This window comes from Alosa pseudoharengus, unplaced genomic scaffold (genome assembly GCF_046254945.1).
Source record: "Alosa pseudoharengus isolate Yale_2024_CS ecotype anadromous, Long Island Sound unplaced genomic scaffold, YU_APseudo_1.1 YU_APseudo_1.1_scf_17, whole genome shotgun sequence".
Lineage (NCBI taxonomy): Eukaryota > Metazoa > Chordata > Actinopteri > Clupeiformes > Clupeidae > Alosa > Alosa pseudoharengus.
In genome coordinates, this window is record NW_027468640.1 from 11,429,182 (window position 1) to 11,445,250 (window position 16,069).

At 41.4% G+C, this 16,069-nt stretch overlaps 1 protein-coding gene across 1 annotated transcript; it reads right to left on the reverse strand.

The window, feature by feature from the left end:
- Window positions 1-3,136: 3,136 nt before the first annotated feature.
- On the reverse strand, window positions 3,137-8,726 carry LOC143127949 (uncharacterized). Its single transcript, XM_076289636.1, has 9 exons — window positions 8,362-8,726; window positions 7,851-8,105; window positions 7,405-7,659; window positions 6,994-7,239; window positions 6,566-6,823; window positions 5,961-6,263; window positions 4,771-5,040; window positions 4,374-4,457; window positions 3,137-4,268 (listed from the first exon to the last, which is right to left on the reverse strand). The coding sequence occupies exons 2-9, from the start codon at window positions 7,955-7,957 to the stop codon at window positions 4,202-4,204; spliced, it is 1,590 nt and encodes a 529-aa protein (XP_076145751.1). The 5' UTR covers window positions 7,958-8,105; window positions 8,362-8,726; the 3' UTR covers window positions 3,137-4,201.
- Between the last annotated feature and the right edge of the window lie 7,343 nt (window positions 8,727-16,069).

The following is a 16,069-nucleotide window of genomic DNA, read 5'->3' on the forward strand; positions in this document are numbered from 1 at the left end:
TTTCAGTGAGCAGTGATGTACACTGATTGTCTGAACTTGAATGATCCTTCAAAATAACCTGTAGGTGGATTAGTGAGTGGTGCTGATTTTCCTTTTGCTCTTTATTGTGTTCTAGTTTTTCTATTTTTTTAGTTTTACTACACACAAAAAAACTGATTGCCTTCAATGATAATGTTTTGTTTGATGTGTTTTTTCTTTTTGTGTGATTATGAAGCATGATCATATGAGAAGCTATAACTGTGTGTCTTAGTACAAACATACATTTTGTTCATGTTTGTTAGGGTACCGTATGGTAGTTGCATCATTAAATACTCCTCATAATGTAACCTTTATGTTCTCATTTAAACTATCTTTGCTACTGTTGCAATAAAATATGTAAACTGTGAACTGGTTTGAAATGAATTTTATTTTAAGATAACAAGTAAACATAAGTAACATACGCTGAAGTGGTCAAGACACAGTACTTTTAATACTTTTTAGTACTTTTTTACTTTTACTTCACAGTAATATAATGATCAATAATTGCAAGGGGGACATTAATAATATAATTTTGATAATAGCCTTTACTAAAGGGTCAGAATAGTACATCAATGTGTTTAATAATTGTTCATACAAAACTGGGAGATTTCCATATTAGCCCCACATGCCAATTCTTCTCTTCCTCTATACCGGTTTTATCTGCATTTTCCCTTTTACCTCAGAGAACCTCTATCTCTCAGTCTTGGGGAATTAGTGTCTTTAGAAACAAATCACTTTTCAAATGGAAGACAGCCAAAGCTAAAACTATAAAGTGGAAAATTAAAATATATGAGAATGAAGAAGAAAAAGAAAATATACAAGTAGATAGATAGATAGATACTTTATTGATCCCCAAGGGGAAATTCAAGTACACACTACTAGGCACACATTGACATGTGGGCAGACAGAAGATGGAGACTGGAAGTAGTGGGGCATTCTTCAATGCCATTATCTTATAATGGTTTAGGCTAATTTGTGAGCTCATTTTAGGGAATCCAGCCATCACCATTTCACCCACTACTCTTTGTGTGGCTGCAGTTTAGGATATTAACCACTAGAGGGAGCCGAAAGATTACATGTTGGCTCATAAGCAGCGTAAAAACTTTTAAGCGTTAAAGCATTTATCTATAATTTAGTTTATATGTATGTATGTATGTAAATACTAGACACAAATCCTACAACCTGCAGCATTCAATGTGGATTTTGTCAGGGGCCAAGTAAGCCACCCTAAGTCTGTCCTTGTGAGTGTCCGTCGTTATCGCCACCCCACTCAGAAGGATGTCTGGTTTACTTTTATTAGGTTGCTGTTTGAAACAGCAACTTTAAGGATGCAAATCGGGGGCTCTGCTACTCCCCTCTGCATCCCTCAAGTGATGATCTGGAGGAGAACATTATCTTCACATCACTGGCATGTCACCAACATGTCACCTACACAACGCTTAGGCCTGCAGACACATCATACTTTTCATGCTGCATCATGCGGCAGTGGCAGTGTGTGTGTGTGTGTGTGTGTGTACATGTACACTCGCAGACACTCTCAGTATCACTCACCCACACTCAATATTGATATTACCTGTCCCCCATTGACCCCACAGATGGCTATTGTAGTGTACACTCTTAAATTGAATGTGTTGTCCCTATCTGGACACAGTCTGTTATAAAACATCGCAAGTTGTGTTGTTTTCAACACAGAGTGTACTGTAATAAATAAAAAAAAAGGAAACAACACAAACTGTTGTGTTGATTTCAACACATTCGTTTTAAGAGTGTAGACATCTCAGACAGAACTGAGGGCCCTATCATGACATTCTAAAGTGCATCGTCACTCGTCAAAAGTCTATTCAAATTTAGTAGGATGTCCAGTTCACATTGGGAGGGGTTTCGTTATCAAACGTGGAGCGCATGGCGCAACAAGGTGTTCCTAGGTTTTTTAATCAGTTATATGGGTGTGTTTGGGGCGTAACATCATTTTAAACCAATGAGAATGACATCCGTCATTCCCTTTAACGGCGCAAAGCGCGATATGTCAAATAAATGCATCGGTATTTTGGCATTCAACGGCGCATTTAAAGGAGGCTGCTTGCGAGACCGTATGGAATAGGCATTCTTAAACCATGCTTTACTAAAACCTAGCATAGGAGTCAGTCAACGACAAGACTATGCAGATATGCAGTTACTTTCACTATTGACTGACAATGGGTTACCACCGAAAACATAGGCTGGAAAAAGCAACACTTACCCTAATATTGCTCAAATGACTGAATAAAACAACATTTATCCTGCAGAGGAGTTGCTTATATCTCGTGACCGTGCGTCTTCAGCTGTGCTCCATACGTGTCTCTTGCCTCTCCCCTAATCACTTTTAACCGTCATTACCAATTTGCAAATGATGGTGAATAACTACTCATCATGAGATGTACAGTATTTCGTAATATCTTTATTCTAATTATGTTTCCCATTGTAATCGTGCAATTTGTAATGCTTTGCATGGACGTGCGCTGGTGTGCGTTCATGAATGATAGAAGGATGGTGCGTGCACCTGCCAATATGACTGTTGACATGCGCTCTTAAAATAGCATATGAACAACTCGCCATTGACTTCTGTCCAGGTTTAGGTGGTGTATGATAGCGATTTTTAGACAACGCGCCAGGCCCCTCCCTAGGTTGTTAATTGCCACACCCCTGGTCGCAATGTTTAAAAATAAAACGTGCAAAATACCGAATTAAGCTTTGCGCGGGTGAATAACAAGCTTTACGCCATGCACTGGAGCCCAAAATACAGCCCTGAGTGTGCTGCTGTGGAATTGCACTACAAGACTTCATACTGGAGAGACACCCAGAGTGACATGTATCATCATGATTTACAACATAACAGTGAGTAAGACAACATGCTTTCAGAGTAGATTTGGAATTTTGACTGACAGTTGACACTTAAACACACAAGTTTATTGATGTGGCAGACACACTGCAAGTAAAAGTTCAGGGAATATAGAATATATACATTTTACACGACAGTGCCAGACTGTCCCTTTGCCAATGTCTTGTCCTTCCTGTTGAACTACTCCCATTACTGTCCTACAGCACAATTCATAAATGATATAAAAAAGACAAAATGATATAAAAAAAGACACATGATTTAATCATACATTTCACACCATCTGCTGGCTGTAAACTTCTATGCCAGTACCATGGAAATACAAACAGTGTATTTGAAAAACAAACAGTACCTTTGAAATACAAAGCTCAAATAAACAGTTTGAACAGTAAATGTGATAATCCTGATCCTGATTAAAAACAAAAAAAAACATTTGATCTGATCCCTGTATCCACTAAGCATTGTAAATAAAGCATAGTAAACACATTATAAAGTATCCATAATGCCTCTTAATGATCAACATAAGTCTAAATAATAATTCATACATAGTAATGACTGCATATACAGTATAAATAGTTACAAAGTTATAATATAAGCCCTTTCAGCCTCAAGTATCAGAGTGCATAGTAAATGTTCTTTGTCTACTGATAATTATACTGATGAACATTCTTCCGACACTCTACAATCATCCAACTGTTGTCCAGAAATAAAACAGAACTACATCAGCAATATGGCTATAAAGACAGAATATGAACAATTCAGCATCAGATAAATGGTAAGGCACAATGGTTAAAGTAAGACTAAATACATTGCCAAACATGATGAACATGAATGTGACATATATTTCTTGTAATGTATTTGAAAGATTTGTCAACTAATGTATTTTCTTTACCTGAAAGTCACTAACCCGTGGAACCCATAAAATGTGAGACACACTAAAGATTGACCAATGAGGACCGAATGTAACAATGTCTCACTACACTTCCCTCCCCACACTTCAATTCTTCTGAGCATGTTGTGCTTCATCAGTATGTTTTCTTTCCTCTGCTCTGGTCCATTAAAATCACTCCAACAGCACTTTGCTCTGATATATTGTAAGTCGCTTTGGATAAAAGCGTCTGCTAAATCATATAACCATATAAGGCGTGTTTGTGCTGTTTCCCTCCTACTGTGTTGTGCAGGTCACCCTCTCACTTCTGAACACATGAACTACATCAGAGCGATCCCTTTCCTGTGCGTTGTATGGCATGGCGTCAGTATGAAACACATCAGGTCAAATCCAGTGGAGATATCAGCACACCTACAGGGTCACCACAGCTCAAAGCGTGCGTCTCCCTGGAAGAGCTGTCTGCTCTGAATCTTATTGTTGAAGAGTCTGCAGACAGGAACAAATGAAAATGTTTCATGTTCACTGAATTTGACAAATAAAAAATAACATGAATGTACAGTATACAGTACAGTACCTTAATATCATACTAACCTTACGGTCTGAATGGATGTTGCTGCATTGACGGTGTTGTGGATCAGCTGAGCCCCTTCATCTGTGATGCTGTTGTTACTGAGGCTGGAGGAAGCAGGAAGAGCATGACGTCATGACAGGAAATACTATCAACCACATGTACACAGACACAGAAACAAACGCAACTACCGTATTTTCCGGACTATAAGTCACACTTTTTTTCATAGTTGGCCAGTCCTGCAACTCAGGTGCAACATACATATATTTATATATATGTTTTTTTCCTCTTCATGATACATTTTTTGACTGGTGCGACTTATACTCCGGAGCGACTTATAGTCTGGAAAATACGGTACACACAAACCTGCAAAACAATTTACAAATAAGCAGGTGTACACACACACACACACACACTTACTCCAGGGTCTGTGATTTGTGCAGATGAGAGAGCAGAGGCTCCAGGCAATGGTCTGTGAGCTGGCAGTGGCTGAGGTCCAGTTCGGACAGCCCCTCAGAATATTCCAGAAACAGCGCCAGAGATCCACAGGCCCGAGCGTCCAGCACAGTGTGACTGAGGTCCACTTCCCCACCCACAGCATGGGAGAGAGACACGGCTCTCCTCACACACTCACTCTCAGAGCCGACATACACCAGAGTCAGGAGCTGCAACAACTGGCCCTTACTGCACCTGAGGGGGGGGAGAGAGAAGGAGATTATCAATGTAAATATAAAGGTTGAACCAAAGTCTATAACAATTCACCATATCACCATATTTTAAAACCATGCATGTATCTCCCATTATGTTTCATGCCTGACAGTCCTCTGTTTAGACCAGTAGTTGTCTGAGAGATTTTATTCATCTCTTTTCTTGTTAATTATCAGAAAACTGCTTCAAATCTCACCTAAAATGGATGAATTTTGTACATCCCATATCAATGAATGGATTTCCTATCACAATGTTGTGTGTACTTGACACCTGTACTTAGACCTAAAAGGCTTCTTTCCTACATTGCCAAGTAGGCGTGGAGGATTTCAGAATTTCACATTATCTTAGAACACAGAGAACACCTTCACATTTCACCTCAGATGGACTTTTGCTATTATCTCCAATCACATGTGAGATATGCTTGAAACTGACCTACTCACGTCACACCATGTTCTAACTGCATGAGATGGGAGTAAGAAAATCAGTTTGATTACTTTGTTTTCAATTTTTTAATGTCTTGATTGGATGCAAGGCGACATAATGTTGTGCAGCGCAATACAGCGCGTTTTGAGTAGATTTTTGTTGGACGCCTCATTTTAATTTTTCTTTCTGTTGCTGTTCTGCTATTATGAACGAGATATATGATGCAATAGAATGGAATATTTAACAGATTCAGTTTGGAGAGAAAGCATTCGATGCTACATGACAGTTGTTAGACCTTAAGACTTCTCCTCTACCTGACTACCTGGAGGATTTCAGTTCAACAGAAATAAACCTTTGACACATGATCGTCTGGTAACGCAACAAACTGCTTCACATTACTTCATAGACTCTTTTAGGTTCTCCTGTAATGAACTTTGACCTCATCATCTTAGAACACAGCAAACTGCTTCCCATCTCACCTCAGACGGATTCTTTCTAGAACAGAAAAAAGATGTTCTAGCCCCGCCTCCTCCACATCACAGTCCATCAGCATGAGTTCAGGGTTGACGCTGACCCTCTGGATCACCATGGAGACGACCCTGCAGTCCTCAGGTGTCAGGTGCAGAGGTGGTTCCTGTGTCTCTTCTGTCAGGTCCATAGCAGAGGAGCAGGAGAAGTCCAGTCTGTGCTGCAGAGCCTGAAGAAGAGCTGCTGCTGCCCCCTGCTGGACGTCTGAGGACTCACAGTAGTGGAGGAACCGCAACAGCAGCTGCCTGTCAACACTGGAGTCAGAGAACAACACACTCTGTGATGTCTGTAGTGTAGTGATCACTTTCTTTACAGTCTACTGATATGTTCACATGTTCATGTGTGTGCATGTACTGTACACTCACAACACTACACAACACCAGGAGAATGAAAGAGAGTGAAATACAATGTACAGTACTAAGGCATCTGTTCTGGTTGCTCGAACCAACCACCCTACCAAATGTATTTTTTAAATATTCATATGATCAATAAACTGATTTCTTTAAATTTAAATGATCATCCCTAGTAAAAGCCACAATCTGATATATCCTGAGACCTGAGCTGAGAGACATTGGTGAGAAGCTGCAGGAGGCTCTCTAGCTCCCCCTCTGGTATGGAGGTCCACATCAAGTTGAGTCTGACCCCCTGGCTGTGCTGTAAGGTGAAACGCAGGGCAGCACAGTCAGCAGCATCCAGGCCTCTGGTGGTCAGGTTGATGTGGTTCTCTGTAGATCTCAGGAGGCTGCTCACATACTGAGCAGAACGACTCTGGTAGATCTCCATGATGATGCCCATGATGAATCCTGGAGAAAGCCTGAGGAGTCACAGTCATTGACACTGAGTAATTCAGCATTCATATGCAGACGCCACATGGAGACATACAGAATTTCAATGACTCATATGCAACAGAAGCCACAATTAATAAGTTGCCGTATTGTTTGAGAACAAAAGTTTGAGAACTGGTCAACCATTGATCACTGCTACCTCTTGAACCGTATCCTGTCCAGTAGATGAAGGAAGTCTCTAACATTCCTCTCAGTGATCTTGCTCTTCCTGAAGTCAACGGTCACAGGTCCAGAGTGATGCTGCAGCAGGTGGAGAAGCACTTCCTGGGTCAAAGTGCACGAGGTCAGGTCTCCTCCCACCTTGTCCAGGAAGTACTCAATGATTTCCACTTCCTGTGCATCAGACACCAGCATGAACAGCTGTTGTGTGTTTTCCTTACTCAGTCTGCAGGGTCAGAGAAAAGCAGAGAGACAGTGACATGAAGGAGAGTTTAAAAAGCTGACAAGGTGTAAAAGTGAAGAATGAAGAACGTCTTAAATTATGAGATTGTTTTCTACTTACAAAATTGTATTTGCTACCAAATCAAGTCACTGAAATATGTGGATTCACCTGAGTTTAAGAGGGTCCTGTTGACAGAGCAGGATGATGAGAGAGTGACCTTCGACCCTGCAAGATGTCAGGTCCAGACACTGGACCGTCCAGAGTCTGAGGAGGAGAGCCAGGCAGCTCAGGACCCTGGACAGCACTCTCTGAGAGACTTCTTCACTGTTGAGGTCCAGACTGAGCTCCTCAACAGAGACTGGAGCCAGACCTCTCCCCGTCCTCATCGCTCGGGCCAGTCTCATCACCATGGTGACATTCAACCTGATAAAGGGAGAGCACAAACATCCATGGTGGTTATGGTGTAAGACCAGAAACTATTAATTTTATATAATACCGGTACACACAACTGAAGATACATAATGTGGAAAAATAGTACCATTACAACAGAGCTGCAGGGTTTTCACAGAGAAAAATATATATTTATAATTATATATTTGGCATCATTTTTTCACCTTAGTTTGTGTAGGTGAGTGACTCCTCTGAAGAGCAGCCTGACTCCCCTGAGAGAGATATGCTGAGGTGTCAGGGTGAGGTCCAGTTTAGAGGCCACAATAAGCATTCGCCCCAAAGATCTACATTCCCTGCTGTACAAGTCCTGTTTCAGCTCAATGTTGTCCAGTAACTGAACCAGATGAATGAGTTCCTCTGTAGACCCAACAGCTGCACAACCCAATAGGAAGACCTTCCCATCACAGTTACGATGGAGACTTTAAGAAGAGATTCACAGGAAGATTGTATTAAATTCTCTAGTTATTCAAATAAATACCAACCTTTCAATAATTATTAAATATATGCTTAAAAGTTTTTTAGCTGTTTTTTGTTAGGAGGGCTATTTTCAAAGTTGATATCATTGGCATGTATATCTATTAAAGTAGGGTGGTAACTTATGAGAGCTTACATGTTTTCATACAATGAAGAAAACCCAACATAGCTTAAATAGGGAATTAAATGAACATTTCACACCTGAGCTGTGAGATGTAGGGCAGACACTGAAGGAAACTCCTCACTTCACTCTCTTCATCTGACCAGCCTCTCAGCTCTACTGGTCTATTCTGTGTTTGGAGTTTCAGCACTTCTAGGAGGAGGGAGGCCTTTCTCTTTGAGAGATCTATGTACCAGACTTCAGGAGCTGACTGGAACACAGACTGCAATAGTGAGTAGACACTTCTGTGTGTTTTGGTTTCACAGGCCTTGATGTGGGAGTACAGATCCAACAGAAAATCACTCTGATGAATTCCATCAATCTCCTCAAAAGGAAATGTGCTGTAGCTGCACACAGAAGATAAGAGTTCAGAGAATCTCTCTCCTGTAGCTGCATCATGCTCAGCTGCTGCTACACTCAGATTCACCAGGACCTGGACCACTTCTTGTAATTTATAATAATAGTGGAATCTAAGAAGAAGAAAGACAACCATTCAGTATAGTAATACAAAACAGAAAAAATATAGACAAACACATTAAAGTAATACATAACAGACAAAATATAAACAAACATATTAAAGACAGATTACAAAGAGAAGAAGATTTACTTATGGACAAGACTCACACTAACATAAATGCTCATTAAATCACTCACACATACGCACGCACACGCACACGCACACGCACACGCACACGCACACGCACACGCACACGCACACACACACACACACCAATCAATTCATATCCCTTTAAGTCAAACCTAAACCCATGGGGTCGGTCCATACAGTATATACTGCAACATTCTAAACAATGTGAAGGAAAAGCCAACATGGCCTCTATATGGAATGAAATTACATTTGACATTTTCACACACCTGAGCTGTGAGATGTAGGGCAGACACTGAAGGAAACTCCTCACTTCACTCTCTTCATCTGTCCAGCCTCTGAGCTCTACTGGTTTCTTCTGTGTTTGGAGTTTCAGCACTTCTAGGAGGAGGGAGGTCATTCTCTTTGAGAGGTCTATGGACCAGACTGCAGGAGCTGACTGGAACACAGACTGCAATACTGAGTACACACTTCTGTGTGTTTTGGTTCCACAGGCCTTGATGTGGGAGTACAGATCCAGGAGAAACTCAGTCTGACTAATTTGATCAATACTCTCAAGAGGAAAGGTGCTGTAGCTGCACACAGAAGATAAGAGTTCAGAGAATCTCTCTCCTGTAGCTGCATCACACTCAGCTGCTGCTACACTCAGATTCACCAGGAAATTGAACAATTCTTCTTCATCTAAATCATCTTCATGGAATCTAAGGGGAAAAAAAACAAACATTTAGTATACAAGTCACACAAAATATAGACTAAGACAGTATACAAGGTCAACTGTGTTGAACAACTGACAACACTCACACAAACACACATACATTCACAAACACCCATGCACAGATACAAACACACACACACACTATGCTATCTGGATGGATGGATGTTTTACAACAGCCACATTTTTTATTTTTAAATCATTTCCACACACCTGAGCTGTGATATGTAGGGTAGACACTGAATGAAACTCCTGATTTCACTCTCTTCATCTGGCCACATGTACACCATTACTGGTTTCTTCTCTTTTTGGAGCTTCAGCACTTCGAGGAAGATGGAGACCTTTCTCTTTGTGAAGTCTATTGACCAGTCTTCAGGACCTGACTGGTAAAATGGCTTAAGTGCAGGCAAGAGATTTCTGCCTGTTTCAAACAAAGTCTCAAAGTCCTTCAAACGGGAACACAGATCCAGCAGAAACTCATGATGAGAACCATTGTGATAATCAGCACCAGCATCATCAACCTCCTCAAAAGGGAAGGTGCACACAGAGCACAAGAGCTCAGAGAAACTCCCTCCTGTAGCTGAATCAGACACAACTGCTGCTACACTCAGATCCAACAGGACCTTGAACACTTCTTCTTGTGATGTACATACATAATATTTATGGAATCTAAGAAGAAAAAAGACAACCATTCAGGACAGTACTACGAGTCAGACAAAATATCAAATTACATCTGAAAAGAGAGTCTACAGAATAAACAGGATTTACCTATTGACAACACTCATATAAACATAAATGCTCATTAACCCATTTACTCCTATAATGCCTGCTAAAAACGCCTATAGAATCCTATGGCATTCTAGACTAAATAACCTTATTTCCTGAGGGTTTTCTGAAAACATACTAAAAGTTGTCAACGTCTACCAAAATTTAATATCTAAGCCTCTGTAGCACCTAGAAACATGAAATAAAAAGCATGCTGCGCTACGCAGCATCCAGCGGGAGGGTCAATGTTGCGCTACGCAGCATCCAGCGGGAGGGTCAATGTTGCGTCATGCAGCATCCAGCGCGAATGGGTTAAAATACATACACACACACACACACACTTTAAATGTATTTCTTAACTGATACAACACATGTAACTGATGTAGCAAACAGAATAAATCTGGCAGAAATGATCAAGTTACAAAGTTCAGATCAGATGTGTTTTCATATCAAACCAAAACCCACGGGGCGCTGTGGCGCAACTGGTTACAGCGCCTGTATCCTACTCAGGGTCAGACCTGGATCGATCATTTCCCAATCCTACCCCATTTCTCTCTCCCACTCTCCTCCTGTCAGTCTCTCACTGTTCTATCAGAATAATGGTTAAAAAGCCCCATCCCCCTAGCCTGGCGGGCCATCCTATATCATTGAAATGTATAGTCTGGAATCGAACCATTCACCTCGCTTAATCCAAGGGGCGGGCAGAGAAGTGTCTTTCAAACTGCCTAGGCATGCAATAGGCCAGCGCTACGACCATATCCGTATCCGGTCGGCAAAACGGCAAATACATCCTTCTTCGAAAGGAATGACTTAAGTGCATTGTGTTGCTCAACTTTCAAAGAAAAGCACAAGTCCAACTCCTCCAAAATTGACGCCAACGCCGATTCAAACAACCGCTCTTCGTTCGCCATAGCCACCTTCCTTGTTGTTCACCGTCGCAGGACTGTCGTCATCCTGTTAAGCCCGCCTTAAGACTCTCTAACAAAATAGAGCGTTGTGATTGGATGACGTCCACGGCGTCAGCCAATAGAAATCCCTATGGTTTGATACTAGACGTACAGGCTGAGCAAATTAATTTGCTGCCGCTAGGGTGTGTCTAGATTTTTAGGCTACCATCCCCCACCACCACTGCCAAAATATGTTAAAAAAAAAGCATAAGGTCTGTTGATAAAGTATCCCTGTTGTAACATTCTAAACATATTTTTATACGATGAAGGAAAAGCCAACGTGGCTTATATTTGGAATGAAATTAACATTTTTACACACCTGAGCTGTGAGATGTAGGGCAGACACTGAAGGAAACTCCTCACTTCACTCTCTTCATCTGACCAGCCTCTCAGCTCTACTGGTTTCTTCTGTGTTTGGAGTTTCAGCACTTCTAGGAGGAGGGAGGTCATTCTCTTTGAGAGGTCTATGGACCAGACTGCAGGAGCTGACTGGAACACAGACTGCAATACTGAGTACACACTTCTGTGTGTTTTGGTTCCACAGGCCTTGATGTGGGAGTAAAGATCCAGGAGAAACTCAGTCTGACTAATTTGATCAATACTCTCAAGAGGAAAGGTGCTGTAGCTGCACACAGAAGATAAGAGTTCAGAGAATCTCTCTCCTGTAGCTGCATCACACTCAGCTGCTGCTACACTCAGATTCACCAGGAAATTGAACAATTCTTCTTCATCTAAATCATCTTCATGGAATCTAAGGGGAAAAAAAACAAACATTTAGTATACAAGTCACACAAAATATAGACTAAGACAGTATACAAGGTCAACTGTGTTGAACAACTGACAACACTCACACAAACACACATACATTCACAAACACCCATGCACAGATACAAACACACACACACACTATGCTATCTGGATGGATGGATGTTTTACCACAGCCACATTTTTTATTTTTAAATCATTTCCACACACCTGAGCTGTGATATGTAGGGTAGACACTGAATGAAACTCCTGATTTCACTCTCTTCATCTGGCCACATGTACACCATTACTGGTTTCTTCTCTTTTTGGAGCTTCAGCACTTCGAGGAAGATGGAGACCTTTCTCTTTGTGAAGTCTATTGACCAGTCTTCAGGACCTGACTGGTAAAATGGCTTAAGTGCAGGCAAGAGATTTCTGCCTGTTTCAAACAAAGTCTCAAAGTCCTTCAAACGGGAACACAGATCCAGCAGAAACTCATGATGAGAACCATTGTGATAATCAGCACCAGCATCATCAACCTCCTCAAAAGGGAAGGTGCACACAGAGCACAAGAGCTCAGAGAAACTCCCTCCTGTAGCTGAATCAGACACAACTGCTGCTACACTCAGATCCAACAGGACCTTGAACACTTCTTCTTGTGATGTACATACATAATATTTATGGAATCTAAGAAGAAAAAAGACAACCATTCAGGACAGTACTACGAGTCAGACAAAATATCAAATTACATCTGAAAAGAGAGTCTACAGAATAAACAGGATTTACCTATTGACAACACTCATATAAACATAAATGCTCATTAACCCATTTACTCCTATAATGCCTGCTAAAAACGCCTATAGAATCCTATGGCATTCTAGACTAAATAACCTTATTTCCTGAGAGTTTTCTGAAAACATACTAAAAGTTGTCAACGTCTACCAAAATTTAATATCTAAGCCTCTGTAGCACCTAGAAACATGAAATAAAAAGCATGCTGCGCTACGCAGCATCCAGCGGGAGGGTCAATGTTGCGTCATGCAGCATCCAGCGCGAATGGGTTAAAATACATACACACACACACACACACTTTAAATGTATTTCTTAACTGATACAACACATGTAACTGATGTAGCAAACAGAATAAATCTGGCAGAAATGATCAAGTTACAAAGTTCAGATCAGATGTGTTTTCATATCAAACCAAAACCCACGGGGCGCTGTGGCGCAACTGGTTACAGCGCCTGTATCCTACTCAGGGTCAGACCTGGATCATTTCCCAATCCTACCCCATTTCTCTCTCCCACTCTCCTCCTGTCAGTCTCTCACTGTTCTATCAGAATAATGGTTAAAAAGCCCCATCCCCCTAGCCTGGCGGGCCATCCTATATCATTGAAATGTATAGTCTGGAATCGAACCATTCACCTCGCTTAATCCAAGGGGCGGGCAGAGAAGTGTCTTTCAAACTGCCTAGGCATGCAATAGGCCAGCGCTACGACCATATCCGTATCCGGTCGGCAAAACGGCAAATACATCCTTCTTCGAAAGGAATGACTTAAGTGCATTGTGTTGCTCAACTTTCAAAGAAAAGCACAAGTCCAACTCCTCCAAAATTGACGCCAACGCCGATTCAAACAACCGCTCTTCGTTCGCCATAGCCACCTTCCTTGTTGTTCACCGTCGCAGGACTGTCGTCATCCTGTTAAGCCCGCCTTAAGACTCTCTAACAAAATAGAGCGTTGTGATTGGATGACGTCCACGGCGTCAGCCAATAGAAATCCCTATGGTTTGATACTAGACGTACAGGCTGAGCAAATTAATTTGCTGCCGCTAGGGTGTGTCTAGATTTTTAGGCTACCATCCCCCACCACCACTGCCAAAATATGTTAAAAAAAAAGCATAAGGTCTGTTGATAAAGTATCCCTGTTGTAACATTCTAAACATATTTTTATACGATGAAGGAAAAGCCAACGTGGCTTATATTTGGAATGAAATTAACATTTTTACACACCTGAGCTGTGAGATGTAGGGCAGACACTGAAGGAAACTCCTCACTTCACTCTCTTCATCTGACCAGCCTCTCAGCTCTACTGGTTTCTTCTGTGTTTGGAGTTTCAGCACTTCTAGGAGGAGGGAGGCCTTTCTCTTTGAGAGGTCTATGGACCAGACTGCAGGAATGGACTGGTACACAGACTGCAATAGTGAGTAGACACTTCTGTATGTGTTGGTTTCACAGGCCTTTATGTGGGAGTAAAGATCCAACAGCAATTCAGTCTGACTAATTTTATGAATACTCTCAACAGGAAATGTGCTGTAGCTGCACACAGAAGATAAGAGTTCAGAGAATCTCTCTCCTGTAGCTGCATCACACTCAGCTGCTGCTACACTCAGATTCACCAGGACCTGGACCACTTCTTCTTTTGATTTATAAAAATAATAGTTCTTGAATCTAAGAAGAAGAAAGACAACCATTCAGTACCGTACTAGAAGAGAGACAAAATATAGACAAACACATTAAAGACAGTGAAGAGGATTTACCTACGGACAACACTCACACAAATATATGCTCATTAAATCACTCACACACTCACACACATACACACACATACACTCACACACACACACACACACACACTCACACACACACACACACACACACACACACTCACACACACACACTCACACACACACACACACACACACAAACACATTAAAGACAGTGAAGAGGATTTACTTACGGACAACACTCACAAATATAAATGCTCATTAAATCACACACACACTCACACACATACACACACACACACACAAACACATTAAAGACAGTGAAGGGGATTTACCTACGGACAACACTCACAAATATAAATGCTCATTAAATCACACACACACTCACTCACTCTCTCTCACACACACACACACACACACACACACACACACTAAATGTACTGTATCTCTTAACTGATCTAACAACTGTAACTGATGTAATGAACATATTAAATTTATGTAGAATGCAACAATCAGTTCACATGCCTTCACGTAAAACCAAAACCCATGGGGTCGGTCCATACGCGTGCGCACAAACACACACACACACGCACGCACGCACACAAACACACACACACACAGACAGACACACACAGAAAAACACACACACACACAAAAAAACAATCAATTCATATCCCTTCACGTCAAACCTACACCCATGGGGTCGGTCCATACAGTATATACTGCAACATTCTAAACATGTTTTAATACGATGAAGGAAAAGCCAACATGGCCTCTAAATGGAATGAAATTAAATTTTAAATGTTCACACACCTGAGCTGTGAGATGTAGGGCAGACACTGAAGGAAACTCCTCACTTCACACTCTCCATCTGACCAGCCTCGCAGCTCTACTGGTTTCTTCTGTGTTTGGAGTTTCAGCACTTCTAGGAGGAGGGAGGCCTTTCTCTTTGAGAGGTCTATGGACCAGACTTCAGGAGCTGACTGGAACACAGACTGCAATACTGAGTAGACACTTCTGTGTGTGTTGGTTTCACAGGCCTTGATGTGGGAGTACAGATCCAACTGAAAATCACTCATTGCATCAGATCCCATGTTATACTCAAAAGGAAAGGTGCTGTAGCTGCACACAGAAGATAAGAGTTCAGAGAATCTCTCTCCTGTAGCTGCATCACACTCAGCTGCTGCTACACTCAGATTCACCAGGACCTGGATCACTTTTCTGGTGATTTATGAAAATAATAGTTCTTGAATCTAAGAAGAAGAAAGACAACCATTCAGTACCGTACTACAAGAGAGACAAAATATAGACAAACACATTAAAGACAGTGAAGAGGATTTACCTACGGACAACACTCACACAAATATATGCTCATTAAATCACTCACACACTCACACACTCACACACATACACACACATACACTCACACACACACACACACACACACTCACATACACACACACACACACACA

Coding starts and splice junctions, on each gene's coding strand:
- LOC143127949 (XM_076289636.1), bottom strand. CDS start 7,957: ATGCTTATTGTGGCCTCTAAACTGGACCTCACCCTGACACCTCAGCAT. Junction 7,660..7,850: donor ACTCACCTACACAAACTAAG/GTGAAAAAATGA, acceptor TCCCTTTATCAG/GTTGAATGTCACCATGGTGA. Junction 5,041..5,960: donor CTAGAAAGAATCCGTCTGAG/GTGAGATGGGAA, acceptor CCCCCCCCTCAG/GTGCAGTAAGGGCCAGTTGT.